We start from the raw sequence: 14924 nt of genomic DNA, 5'->3' as shown, positions 1-14924 counted from the left end.
CTATTCTTGGTTTTAAAAGTAAGTTATAAATATAAAAACAGACACCAAAAGTAAACAGTGGCTATATCATGGATAATTATTATTTGTGGTTATCTACCTTTTCTGGTTTATTCTATGGTAAGCACATAGCATATGACATTTTGTTTTTATTTATTTACTTACTTTTTTTAAAGATTGATGTGATTTTTTTATACCTTTATTTATTTATTTATTTTTATGTGGTGCTGAGGATCAAACCCAGTACCTTGCACATGCTAAGCGAGCACTCTACCACTGAACCCCAGCCCCAGCCCCTATTTATTTATTTTTGTATTGGGGATTGAACCCAGAAGCATTTTAACACTGAGCCATATCCCTAATCCTTTTTATTTTTTATTTTGAGCAGGATCTCACTAATTGCTTAGGGCCTCACTAAGTTGCTGAGGCTAGCCTCAAACTTGTGATCCTCCTGCTTCAGCCTCCTGAGTTGCTGGATTTATAGGTGTGTGCCCTTGCAAGCTGCTCATATGATTGTTTTAAGTGTTGTTTTTTTTTAATATCTTAAATTCTGCTTCATAGTTTTTAATCGTACAATATGTTGTCTTAATCATGCCATTCCCCTATACACAAGCATCACTACTCAAATTTTATTCTAAAGATTTATATGCATTTTCACATAAAAATAATTCTCTTGACAGTGGGAGTTACAAATACAAAATGGAAATACAATGGGCCTATGATGTAATAATACTAGTTTAATCATGATGCTTGATTTTGTGACAGGTTATTATGAGTGATTTTTCCTCTCTCTCCTTTTTTTACTTTTCTGTACTATTTAATTGTTCTATAGTGGATATGTATTATTCCTAGTTTGAAAGAAAATTTTAAAAAAGGAATGAAATGAGATGATAGAAATAAGGAGCTGGCTATAGTGCCTGTTTAATTTTAAGATGTCAAAGAACCCTCTATAAGATGGAATTACAGATCATTTTCATATTTATATTTTAGTACATTTACTTCCATGAGTATTACTTTTACAATAAATAATGTCTAGCAGAGACTGCAAGTTTTCCCCCAGTACTAATTCTTCCCCTCACTTTTAATGATAGAGTATGTGATCTTTCAGAATAAATACCACATTTTCTAAATTCACTTGCAGCCAAGTATGGCCATAGATCATAACTAAAAATGGTATGTTTAACTTCAGGAAACTGTGCTTAAATATAAGATATATCCTTCCTGCTCCTTCCCTCCTCTTTCTGCTGGGGTCTTAGTGGAGTGGCTGAAGCCAGAGCAGCTATTTTGGACCAGAAATGGAAGTATCGTGCATACCTCATGTTTGTGGAGGTGGCATGCCAGCCCTGGACTCTACATGTAGGGGAGAAGGAAATAAAGGTGTAATTTAAGTTCCTGATATCTGTGGATTTTTGTTACTCATCATCAACCCTAATCCTGACTTGTAAAAAAAAATAGACAAAAGAGAGTATGTGTTTTGTGCTAATGATTATCTGGGTCAGCCTTATACATACACAGGATCATCTGATCATCCACATTCTGCCTCAACATAAGTTCTTCATAAAGTAGTCCATAATTATTCTTATACTGACTTAAAGTGTGCTTCCATTAATTTTACCATTTTCTCATCCCTTAAATAGAGATGTCAAGTTGTTTTTCCATATGACAATCCTTCAAACATTTTATTTTTATTTGTTTCTTTTGTGTGTTTGTTTTGTTTGGTTTGGTTTGGTTTTGGTTTTGCAGTGCTGGGGCAAATATCTTAAAACAGTTATGTTCCCAATGAGACTTCTATTTTCAAATCAAACATCCCTAGCTGTTTTTTTCCCAAAAAAATATAATTTACTATGTTCCAAGGGTAGTGCTAAATGCTTTACATGCAATACTTGAATTAATTCTACTAAACAGCCATTACTATCCCCATAAAATAAAGAAAAAAAGAGGAATTTGCTCAAGGATCGAGATCCATGCAGTCCTAGTCCTCTCTACTTCTAAGACATAATTTATAGATCCTTGACCATCTGTTGTTTCTTGACCCTATTTGTCACTTACTGTCATAAAGAGTAACATGAAAAAAAATTGTCTAAAGGACAGAGTACAGTGACACTACTAACTTTCTTTATTATTAATGTAATTAAAATAATATTTGATTTCTGGCAACCCTTTACATTAATCAGGCACCTTCCAATCTAATCATAGAAAACTTATGTTAATCCTCTTAAAGCATTATCTTTTTCATTTACACCCAGCACTTGAACTTAGTAATATCTTTGTGAATTTTTTTTTTTTTTTTAACAGTACTGGGTATTGAACCCAGGGGCACTTTGCCACTGAGCTGCATCCCTACCCCTTTTTATTTTTTATTTTGAGACAGGTCTCGCTAAATTGCCGAGGCTGGCTTCGAGCTTGCAATCTTCCTTCCTCAGCCTTCTGATGAGCTGAGATTACAGGCGTCTACCACCATGCCTCACTCTTTTTGAATCTTATACAGTACTGCCATCTGACATCATATAGCACCAGATTATGTCATCCACAATTAAATCAGAATGCCTTTTACAAATAGACTACCCGAAAAACAGACTGATCAGATTAGGGACAGGCACAATGCTTCTGGAAATTTTTATCCAGGCTGATAATCCAAGTTAGTTTTTGAGATGAACTTAAAATAATGAATCAAGGTAAGTCATTTTATTGATGATGGGGCACTAAGTAATGGAGACAGAATCTTTTACAGATCCAGGACCAGTGAATCTGAATCTGGGTTTTACTTACAGCTGGTGAAAGACTGACCTTAAAAAAATTTTCTTGAAAAACAACAAAATGCTGATTGTTATCAAAGCTGGGCCATGGGAATTTGAGGATTCATTGTATTGTTCATTTTTTTGCTTTTGGAAATTTTGTTTTTAAAAACTTTTTGCATCTGTATATGGGGTAAAAATGGGAGTTCATAACCCACTTGAATCAAAGTGTGAAATATGATATATCAAGAAATTTGTAATGTTTTGAACAACCAACAATAAAAAATTTAAAAAAAAAAAACTTTTTGCATATAGGGATTTAACCCAGGGTCACTATATCACTGAATTATATCCCAGCCCTTTTTATTTTGAGACAGGGTCTCATCAAGTTGCCCAGACTGGCTCACGGTATTTGGAAATTTTCATAACAACAACTTGCAAAAATATTTTAATTTTTTAAAATTCCAGTTGATGAGATAACTCTATTAAAATTAGCAGTTCTCTATCAGTGACTTACCTACTGTGTGGTAATAAGGCGAAAGAACAGAGGCTTTTACACAATTGATTCCTCCTAGTACCTCTGCTAACATTTTATAAATTTGCACTTGTGCTCCATTCATGCTGCCAGTATCTTTATGAAAACAAAAATGAGTCCTAAGTAGTTAGTTTTCGAATGATAACAATCCCAATTCCACAAACTGAAAAAAATTAATGTTTCCAATAAAAACTTCAATGTAATACCGCATATGTAATGACAATAAATTCAATACACTCATAATAACCTGTCCCAAATACAAGTTCTTGCTCGCAAGAGGTTTAGTGTCTTATTTAAGAAATTTTTGTAACACAAATTGCACTTACAAAATCTCAACTAAAAAAATCAAACAGGCCCTCTTGGAAATTCTAGTATCACATTTAGTTTTAACAGTAGTAACAATGTACTCCCTAATACTTTACCTTAGAATTAAATTTCACTATCTCACCAAAAGAAAACTCAAACCTTTATTATAATGTTGTTGACAGAAGCGGTCATGAAACCATGGAATTTGAAACTCAGGGCATTCCAAGCGGACTGCTCTATTTAATTCCATAAGACGAAACTGGACCCTTGAACGTAGTGATGATGGTAAAACTGAAATAAAAATGAAGTACTAATAATTTTAATAGTTTAGACTTACAAAAACATCTCATTTTTTCACATCATTTATCCCCACTATTGGTTGATACTTTCACGCATATTATAAAGTCACTTCGTTTATACAAAAACACTTTACATTTTTAAATTATTGTATTTAAGGAGCATGATTAGGAACAACTTCTATACCATTTTCATTAGTTGTGAATTTTACAACTACATTTAAAAAAATACTACCAAGGACTGAGGATGTAGCTCAGTGGTAGAGCACTTGCCTAGTGTGTTTGAGGCCATGGTTCAAAACCTCAAAACAAAAACACAATTTCATTGACCTAATACTCCATATTTGGAAATTTATTCTAAGGAAACAATCAATGATTGTAATAATTCACTATGTAATAATTCATTATTTATAATAATGAGGAACAGGAAACAACCTATAACAAGTGAATTTTATTATATCTATATAATGGCATATTATATATACAATTAAAAAATCAGGGGCTGGGATTGTGGCTCAGTGGTAGAGCGCTTGTATAGCATGTGCGAGGCCCTGGGTTCAATCTTCAGCACCACATAAAAATAAGTAAATAAAATAAAGGTATTGTGTCCAACTACTTCTAAAAAATAAATATATATTTAAAGAAAAAAATCATGAGCCAGGTGAGGTGGCTCAAACCTGTAATCTCAGCAGCTCAGCAGGAGGATTGAGAGTTCAAAGCCAACCTCAGCAAAAGTGAGTCATAAAACAACTCAGTGAGACCCTGACTCTAAATAAAATACAAAATAGGGCTGGGGATGTGACTCAGTGGCTGAGTGCCCCTGAGTTCAATCCCCAGTACCCAAATAAAAAAAAATAATAATCATGACATCAAAAAATATTTCATGACCTGGGGTTGTGGCTCAGCAGTAGAGCACTCACATAGCACTTGCAAGGCCCTGGGTTCAATCCTCAGCACCACATAAAAATAAATAAAATAAAGGCATTGTGTCCAACTACAACTAAAAAATATTTAAAAACTATTTCATGACATGGAATTTTGCTCAAAATATGGTTAGATGAGAAAGGACAGCATACAAAATAAATATATAAATAATCCAAATTTGCTTTAAAATACATACAGATATATAAACATTAAAATCAAGAGAAAAACAGAAAAAAAATACCCCAATAAAGGAAGGAAGAAATGAATGAACAATCAACAGTTTCACCTGGTGGTAAAATTATGGGTAATTTTTTTACTTTCTATTTTCTATTTTTATGTTTTCCAAATTTTCTACAATAAGCATGAAAAATCTAGGGCTTCGTGTTAGGCAAGTGCTAGGTAAGCTATACCTCCTGACAATGTCATAAAATAATTTTATTTATAGGAAAAAAAGTAGCATTAAAATTAAATGATTCAGTATGGATAGAGTTGACATAAAGTACAAGTGATAATTTAAAAAATTAAATGTAGATACGTACTTTCAAGTTGAGAATCTAATCTTGCTAAGAATTTGATGTTAAAAATTGTCTTCAGCAAATTTTCTGGAAAATATTCAAGGGTTGCCAAAGAGAAACCAAGAAACACTAACATAATAGGATCCAATGTACCTAAAAGAAAACTTGATTTAATAAAATGTGTAATGTACAGCTGCCTCACATATAGGTAAATATATAATTTATTCAGATAAAGACAGGTTTAAAAATACATATAATTAGCATTGACAAAACTAATCAATACTGTTCTAAGTCAAGATAGTAGTTAAATGGGTGGGGATAAGAAAGGGGGAAAAGAGAAGAAAGATACTATAATATTCTGTTTCTGATTCCCTAGGTTGATTCAATATAGGTAAATTCAAACTATTATACAAAGTTTATATAAATGTTGTTATAATTTAATTAAAAGTTTTAAAAACTGCCTTGAAAGAAAAAGAACTAAAAACAAAAGGACAGTAGACTAAGTAAAAAGAGAAGTGATCCTAGTGTCTATGTTTGGTGATAATGATGTAATAGTGCTCAGAATTTGGTAGGTACCACTCTAAGCACTTTATAGATGTTAATTCATTTAAACCTCATTTATGTAAATAGAATTTACAGAATATTACCTCTGTTTTATATTATCTCTGTTTTATATTAAATGGGAATAGGGAAGCACAGAGAAGTTAAAGACTTGCCCCAGATGACACAGTTATTAATCAAGGTGGGGATTAACTCAGAAAGTCCAGCTCTATGACACTGTGCTGCTCACTGGGGATCTCAGGACTCTAGGTTGAGTGTACAAATATTTGAGGCTAGTACCCCACCCTACTCCACTATGCTCCATCCTGAACACTCACCCTGCAGTAATGTTCTTGAGAGTACTTCTCACACATGACCATATAGATTTGTCTATGCTTTCTACTAGTATCTCCTCACCAGAAAGTAAATTCAATAATGGTAACCTACCTGTTTTTGTTCTCTCCCTCCCTTATCACTAGTGCCTAGCAGAGTACCTAACAATAACCATGTGGTAAAGCCATGCACAGAGGCACATGCCTGTAACCCCATCCACTAGGGAGGAGGCTAAGGTAGGAACATCACAAGTTTGAGTCTGTCTGAAACTAAAAACTTTTAAAAGGGCTCATAGCTCAGTGGTAAGTGCTTGCCAACATGCATAAGGCCTTGGGTTCAATTCCTAGTACCATACACATATACAAAAAATATATATGGAGGGTGTTCACTGAAAAGGTAAGAACTACCAGATAGTTCACTTTTAAAAATTTCACGGATAAGAAGTGGTTAGGATCTGAGAAGAAAAGCCCCATAAAACCCTACCCTTAAGCATTATATTAAGTAATATAAGCAAGACTCAGGAAGACAAGTGTATGTTTTCTCTCATATGTTTAAGCTAGAGAGAAAAAATAAAAGAAAGGGAGTAGGAGAATTTCCTGAAAATAGAAGGGAAACCATTAGGGTAGAGGAAGGAAATAAGGTGGAGGGAAGAAAGAAGAGAAAGAAGAGGAGGAACTGTGGAATGAAACCGATCAAATTATATCATATGTATATATAAAATGCTACAACAAAACCCACTGTTATGTGATACTTATTTTATACCAATTTAAAAAAATTTAAACCCTACTCCTTGAAGGCCAACTTCTCTCAAATACAATTCAGAAGCCAAAATAAGGAATAACAGGGAAAAAATAATTTCCTGCCTCTTGTTATCTGCTTCTGCTAACGCCAATGACAGGAAAGACCAACTTTACTCCATTTTGCCCCAGTACTGAAACATTATTTTAAAACTTTTTTAGGACACACAAAATAATCAGCACCAGAGCACCAACCTTTCAGACAATTCATAAACACCTAAAGCACCTAAGAAATATTTACTTTCAATAAACAAACTGTTAAAATGGACAGAAACAATCAAATAGTATGTGTTTCCAGATCTCATATAAATATAAGACACATCTAAACTTAATTTTAAGTTTCTATAACTAACTTCTAATTTGCTAGAAATACAGGAAATGGAGGAACAAGCCAAAAGAAAGCAAATGGACAAATCCATAATGTGACACAACCTACAATAAATGGCTGATCTCTATTCTATAAAATAAATATCAAGAAAAAAGATAGGGGGAAAGTGACATAACCACTAAATTCTGTCTTGTTTTGTTTTGTGGTACTGAGGATTGAACCCAGGGCCTTGTGCATGTGAGGCAAGCACTCTATCAACTGAGCTATATCCCCAACCCCTGGTTGTTTTAAAAAAGCTAGAAAGAACAACTGGGAAAGTGTGATTGTGGACCAGGAAGTAGATATTACTTGTTCAACTGTTAATCATTATTCAAGCTAAGATTATAAGTATACAATATACAGATGTCTGATATTGTCCTTTCAATTTTTCTAAATATTTGAAAACTTTAATAACAAAAAGTTAGAAAAAAGTAAAAAACCTCCCCATGAAATATCAATTCCGAGTTTAAAATAGAAAAAATATTGTAGACTACAAGAGACTGAAAAGATTACAACCAAAAGCAAAGAGTGAACCTTGATGGATCCTGGGTCCAAAATAACCTAAAAGGCATTTAGGAACAATTGGGGAGATTTAAATGTGGACTATATATTAGATATTTGGGAACTATTAATAAGTTTCTTAGATGTGCTAACAGTATGAAGTGTTATTCTTAGAAAGCATATAGTACAGTGATTAAGGATAAAAGATCACAATGTCTACAACATACTTAGAAATGGCTCCAAAAAAAAGTGAACAAGAGAGAAAAACAGACAAGGCACATATGATAAAATGGTAGCATTACTAAATCTACACATTGAGTATAGGTGTTTCTTATTCAATTCTTTTCATTTTTAATACAGGTTTTACATTTTTCATGATGAAAGTTTCAAAAAGGGATATAAAACATGCTTAGGTACAGAATTCATGACTATTTATGCTTATCTTATAATGAGGGACACCTCTAAGCTCATACTTAGCTCAAGTATCCTCTGATCTACTCATTCAATGCATTACCAAACAATATACCCACCTAAGTGAGAATTAAGGCATTGCACGCATGTCCCCAAAAATTCATTCCTTTGAGGTGGATCATAGTTCAAAATGCTGAATGGAAGAATAATAGCAAGAATTGAAAAAGGATGGATCTGTATAAATAGAACAAATATTTTACAGTTAAACTTCAGTAAACTGAAAGAAAATTTTAACCTAATTATTATTTTTTAAACATTTTTTCAGTTGTAGATGGACCCCTTTATTTTATTTATTTATTTACCTATTTATTTATATGTGGTGTTGAGGATTGAACCCAGTGCCTCATACATGCCAGGCAAGCACTCTACCACTGAGCTACAGCCCCTAATTATTATTTTAAGTCAACTTTTTCCTAACATGACTATAGTTAAATGATAGATGTTATCACTCTGCTTATTAATTTTTTCTATGCTGCTATAAACTTATTTAACTCCATGACTAATTATTATTAACAATTCCAAAAGTGCTAATGCAGAAAAAATTAGACAATCTACAAATTGATTTCATTAGTTGTAAAACTCTAATACAGATCCCACTACTAATTAAAATAGTAAACAGAATCACTTATTTCCATATCAGTGCATTTTACAGAATCATCATATAAATAAATAAGTTTCTTAATTTGTAATCATCAACATACTGTTTTCATTTATTCTTTTTTTAAATTTCATTATTCACTCACTCATCCAATACTTAATAACTGTTAGGCACTAAGCTAAGCAAATAAGACTTTTATTTTCATTTGTTGAGAAATACTGTCATCTAAGTAAAGGCCTTATCCTGATTTTATATATATATATTGTATTTACAATAGTGATTATATAAGTGAGATTCTTCTCACATAATCCACAAAGCATCATTTTATAGGTTAGTTTCAGAAATAAACCTGTGATAAGATACACTGACAGGGCCAGGGTTGTAGCTCAGTGCTAAAGCACTTATCTTGCATGTGTGAAGAACAGGGTTTGATCCTCAGCGCCACATAAAAATAAAGTATTGTGCCCATCTACAACTCAAAATATTTTTTTAAAAAGATGCACTGACAATTGAAGAATACTGATGTCAGTGTATATCTTACAATTTTCTAAGTTTTCACACTTATCATGCACTTTTGAACACAAATATTTTAAAACAATAAAAGTAATACCATAGGATTATAAAAAAAGAAAAAGGAAAAACAAAAATTCTTCATCCTCTACTACCTTAATACACTCAGTGTCATTTTAAGTGTTTCCTTCTAGTCAAAGAATTCTGATTACTGATCTTAACAATACTGTAAGGAAGCAAAGAATGCCACTGATCTCCCCAAATCTGGAGGTAGTGGTTTTAAAGGGAGAACAAATTATTGAACCAGAAACCATAGATTAATTTTTAACCTTTAAATTCTAATCCAAGTTCTCAAAGTACTTATGTTATACTAAAGTATAACATTTAAATTTCACCTTTTCAATCTGCTCAATAACCACTGAGGCTATCTTATCAAGTAGCAAAGTACTGAGGTAGTTAGTTCTAGATATAAAAGATGCAATCTTTGAAACGTTCATACAATTCATTCCATCCATCAAACGATGTAAAGCTGCAATTGTTTCTTCAACAAGAGATTCACGAAACCAGTCTTCTTTTAAAGATTTAACTTCTTCCCATAACAGATCTAAATTGTTGCTTTGTCGTAATCTCTGATGACTGTAGTGATCTAATTTTTGAAGTAGTTTCAGTTGTTTCCCAGTAATGCTACTCATATGCATGTGATCATACTGAATCCATCTTAAAACAGATGTGGCAAAATCATTCAAGCCATATAGGTTACACTGTGGTAAAACTGCTTCAATTCGGGATACTGATGCTTCATCTAGGTGAGGAGAAGGAAGCATGGAAATAGCATAGACCAGGATGGAAATCTCACTCGGTATGACACTAACTTTCAAATAACTATAAAAGAAGGGGTAGGGATGAAAAGAACAAAATTAATACATCAGCAACCAGCAAAACCAAAATATATATATATTAAAAGTGAATATATCATTATTATTATAATCAACATATGAGGTAAGCTTAAAATGGGAGCTAATTTAAGAATATTTAGATACTTTAAAAATGACAAGTTGCAAAGGGTCACTGAGAAGAGCCTAAGATTTCCCAAAGCATGCTCCGAGTTTTTTATGCAAAAATAAAACCATAGTCCCTGCCAAACAGAAGGTCAGTGTCAGAGTAATGTTTCTAGTGCTGTTGCTAGAGGAAGAATTTGGGCTCAGTTTCTAATATGACCTGTCAGGAACTGCTTTGACCTTGTATAGGCCTTGGCACAAAGTAATCATTCAATATTACTTCCCTTTCATTTCAGTTATATAGGAAGTCCAACCACAAAACACACACACACACACACACACACACACACACACACCACATACAATATTCTTTCCCAAAATCTCCATGCTGAACAGTCCACCAAGGGGACATCAATTGTTAAACTATAAATAAAAAAATCTGGGAGCTTTTAAAAAATCTTCAGATTTAGAAGTAGAAGAAGGAATAATCCAATCTAAGTTAAAAAAAAAACTGAGTTGCTTTTTAAAATATTAATTTAGCACAGATAAACAAACACAAGGAATGCAGGCAACATAGCAAGACTCTGTTTCAAAAAATAATAAATAAACAAATCCAAATACCACAAAAAACAAACAAAAAAACCACTAAAATTCACACAATCCAGATAAAAAATAAATCATACTGCATAATTCTGTTTATATAAAAGTATAAAGGCAAAACTAATCACACACAGCTAGAAATAGAAACAGCAGTTAACCCTGGAGATAGGTACAAAGCAATAAGATGGGGGATATGTACATTTTTATGTAGATTATACTTCATTAAGTTAAAAAATAACAAACATAGCTGGGCATGGTAGCTCAAACCTATATTCCCAGCAATTTAGGAAACTGAGGCAGGAGGAAAGCAAATTCAAGGACAGTCTCAGCAACTTAGTGAGGTCCTCAGCAATTTAGGGAGGCCCTGTCTCAAAATAAAAAATAAAAAGCTGAGCATGTGGCTCAGTGGTAAAGCATCCCTGGTTCAGTCCTCAGTACCAAAATAAACCTCAACCAGATGTTATTTCAATACAAGAACTCTCAAGTTTTCTGAGCTGTTTCAGGAACTTTTTATATAAGCACTTATGTTAATTGAATTAGACTTCATTCCCTCTAATACCAACTTGAAATTGTCTATACTGAAGTGAAGGGAGGTAATTCTAAATCATGAAGCACTTACAATTTTTTTATAAATTCTCCCCAAATTTTAAATTACTCAATGACTCAAAAATAGTTTTTGAGCAGGGTATGGTGTTATACACTTATAATCAATCCCCAACTATTTGGGAGTTGAAGATAGGAGAACCATTATTTCTAGGCCAGGCTGGGAAACATACTAAGACTCTATCTCAAAAAAAACAAAAAGGAAGAAAAACATATTTTTTTGTAGAGTGGGGGGACAGCTCAGTGGAGATCACTTATGTTGCAAGCATGAGACCCTGAGTTTGATGGCTAGAACTAAAACAATAAATAAATGAGAAAAAACTTTTTTGGGGGGGTGGGTACCAGGGATTGAACTCAGGGCACTCAACCACTGAATCACATCACAGCCCTATTTTGTATTTTATTTAGAGATAGGGTCTCACTGAGTTGGTTAGTGCCTCCCCATTGCTGAAGCTGGCTTTGAACTCTCAATCCTCCTGTTTTGGCCTCACAAGCCGCTAGGGTTACAGGCGTGCTCCACTGTACCCAGCAAGAAAGAAAAGACATTTTTGATAAAATTTTAAACTATAGAGATATATAAGGTACTCTCACTACTCAGATTCTATATGAAACACAGAAAGGGTAAAGAAACAATAACCATGGATGTAATCATTTAAATAAGAAAGCTATTTCTTCAAGAAAAGGGTAAACTCTTATATCTAACATGTTAAATTCTCATCTGAAAAAAGTCAATCCTTATTTCTCAGTTCAAATTCTTTTTAATCATAATAACATATCACTTTATTACAATAAAAATCATTTTCAATATATGTCAATGTTTTGATTACAATATATAATCCCATGCTTTATCTTTTAGAAATCAATATGAGAAATCAAATTAGTAGTGATAAATGGAGGGGAAAAGATTGATTTGGCCTGAACCTCATTCCAGTAATTATTCTCATCTTTAAAATAATTTTTTCCCTTTTATGCTACTAGGGTTTTGATCCTAGGTCCTCAATTATGCTGTTATGCTGGGCAAGCATTCTACCATTGAGCTACACCCCCAGATCTTAACATTTTTAATAACAAACTCCTCAATTTCCCCTCCAAAAAGTCTAGTAATTCTGTACATAATTAAGCAATTCAAATATTGCAGATAGATTACAAAACGAAACACTGAACAAATTCATATTTTAATCTTACCTAAGCAGCAATTCTCTGAGTTTCACAAAAAGCGCTTTACTTTGAAAATGTAGAAAAATTAATGCCTGAGTTATCTTCAATAACTCTACTGGTTTATAGTCATCCAAATGTTTATGCAAAACTGAAGCAATTCTAAAAAGAATGACAGAACATATATTACAACCATTTTACTCATTGATTTATGAAACACTGTGCAGTTTTCATTCCAGATACTCTGCTCTGTACTGGAGGAACAGCAGTGAAGGAGACAAGATTTTCTGTTTTTTACAGAACTATCTCAAGACGGCAATAGAAATATGTAAACAATTATAATTAAGAGTCAGGTGTGAGCCATGCCTATAATCCCAGCAGCTGGGGAGGCTGAGGCAGGAAGATCTCAAATTCAAAGCCTGTCTCAACAACTTAGTAAGGTCCTAAGCAACTTAGTGAGACCCTGTCTCTAAATAAAGTATAAAAATGGGCTGGGGATGTGACTCAGTGGTTAAGTACCCCTTGGTTCAATCCAAGTTACCAAAAAAAAAAAAAAAAAAATCAGGTGGTGTGGTGCACATCTGTAATCTCAGCAACTCAGGAGGCTAAGGCAGAAAGATTAGCAAGTTCAAGGCCAGCCTTGGCAAATTAGTAAGAACCTGTCTCAAAATAAAAAATAAAAAGGACAAGGGGCCGGACGCAGTGGTCACACCTGTAATCCCAGCAGCTCAGGAGTCTGATTCAAGAGGATCCAGAGTTCAAAGCCTGCCTCAGCAAAAGTGAGGCGCTAAGCAACTCAGAGAGGCCCTGTCTCTAAATAAAATATAAAACAGGGCTGGGGATGTGGCTCAGTGGTCAAGTGCCCCTGAGTTTAATCGCTGGTATCAAAAAAAAAAAAAAAAAAAAGACTAGGGATGAGCTTAGTGGTAAAACACCCCTGGGTTCAATCCCCGGTACAAGAAAGCGGGGTGAGAGGATGGAAGGAAGGAAGGAAGGAAGAAAAAGAGGGAAAAAATGTAAATAATTAAAATTAAACAATCAGTGAAGTATGAAATAAATAATATTCAACTATGAATAGTAAAAAGCTAGAAAAGCATAGTTTTACTTCCTAAATAATTTTTTTAAAAAAATTTCACAGAACAGGACTACAAATTCTACATCTGCCTCATAACAAAATCTTTACCAAATTAATAACAATTGACAAAAGTGATTTAATTTTCTTCCTTAAATCTACTGGCCCTCAAACAGAAATGCTTAAAAACAATGGAATCCCCAGCACGACCACCACACACAAAAAAAATGGGAGCCATGGGGGTAGGAATAATAGGAGAATGAATCTGATATTATGACCCTATGTGCATATATAATTACATGACTGTGTAACTCTACATCATGTACAACCAGATGAATGAGAAATTATACTCCATCTGTGTATGATGGGCCAAAATGCATTCCACTGTCATGTATAATTAGAACAAAAAAATATATATATATATAATAATTATATTATATATATACATATATATATATATAAATGGGAAATGCTAAGAGGTAACTAGAAGAAATATCAAAAGAAATGCACATATGATAGATAATGAAAATTAAGCATACATAATTTAAAAATATATTTTTTTCCTCAATTTCAAGTTATCAAAAAAGCCAGAATATACGGGACTGGGATTGTGGCTCAGCGGTAGAGTACCTGCCTAGCATGGGCGGGACCCAGGTTTGATCCTCAGCACCACATAAAAATAAAAGGGCATTGTGTTGTGTCCACCTACACCTAAAAAATAAGTAAATAAATTTTAAAAAGCCAGAATATGGTATTATTTTTTCAAGGTAACACTGTAGTATAGATGGATGTTAACTGTTCTCTTGAATAGTAGGTTCCTTGTTCTGTGCTCTCCACTTGTGTGGATTATGATACTTTGCTCTAGTAGAACAGCAGCAGTAAATGAAATGAAAGATGATATAAAAATTTTTGTTACCTCTATTGTGAAAAAGAAACAAGAACAAAAGCAATGCCTTAAGTGCTGACTCCTTATTTCTTCAAAACAATTATTATAAAAAACAATTATTTTACTCAATTCTTTTACTACTTATGGGGCTGGGGCTGTAGCTCAATGGCACAGCACTTTCCTAG

The 14924-nt window shown here is 33.3% G+C and overlaps 1 protein-coding gene across 13 annotated transcripts in view; it reads right to left on the bottom strand.

Moving 5' to 3' along the window:
• Fastkd1 (FAST kinase domains 1) overlaps nt 1–14924 on the bottom strand; it is a 58885-nt gene that overhangs the window by 25673 nt on the left and 18288 nt on the right. For 11 of the 13 annotated variants that reach the window (XR_011709108.1, XR_011709110.1, XR_011709109.1 and 8 more), the window contains 6 exons: nt 12812–12943; nt 9821–10307; nt 8377–8491; nt 5333–5461; nt 3733–3864; nt 3250–3363 (listed from right to left, as the gene is read on the bottom strand). Coding sequence is in view for 9 of the 13 variants with exons in the window: in XM_071619107.1 (XP_071475208.1) it covers nt 3250–3363; nt 3733–3864; nt 5333–5461; nt 8377–8491; nt 9821–10307; nt 12812–12943 (1109 nt within the window). In the remaining 4 variants the exon portion in view is untranslated. Of the gene's footprint in view, nt 1–3249; nt 3364–3732; nt 3884–3926; nt 4172–5332; nt 5462–8376; nt 8492–9820; nt 10308–12811; nt 12944–14924 lie in introns of those variants that run through there. The other 2 variants (XR_011709111.1, XM_071619113.1) reach the window with 2 other exon arrangements.

The sequence above is a fragment of the Marmota flaviventris genome, chromosome 11, assembly GCF_047511675.1.
Source record: "Marmota flaviventris isolate mMarFla1 chromosome 11, mMarFla1.hap1, whole genome shotgun sequence".
In the NCBI taxonomy this organism is placed as follows: domain Eukaryota; kingdom Metazoa; phylum Chordata; class Mammalia; order Rodentia; family Sciuridae; genus Marmota; species Marmota flaviventris.
Note: the sequence above shows the minus strand (reverse complement) of the source record. Positions and strands in the feature narration are given on the sequence as shown.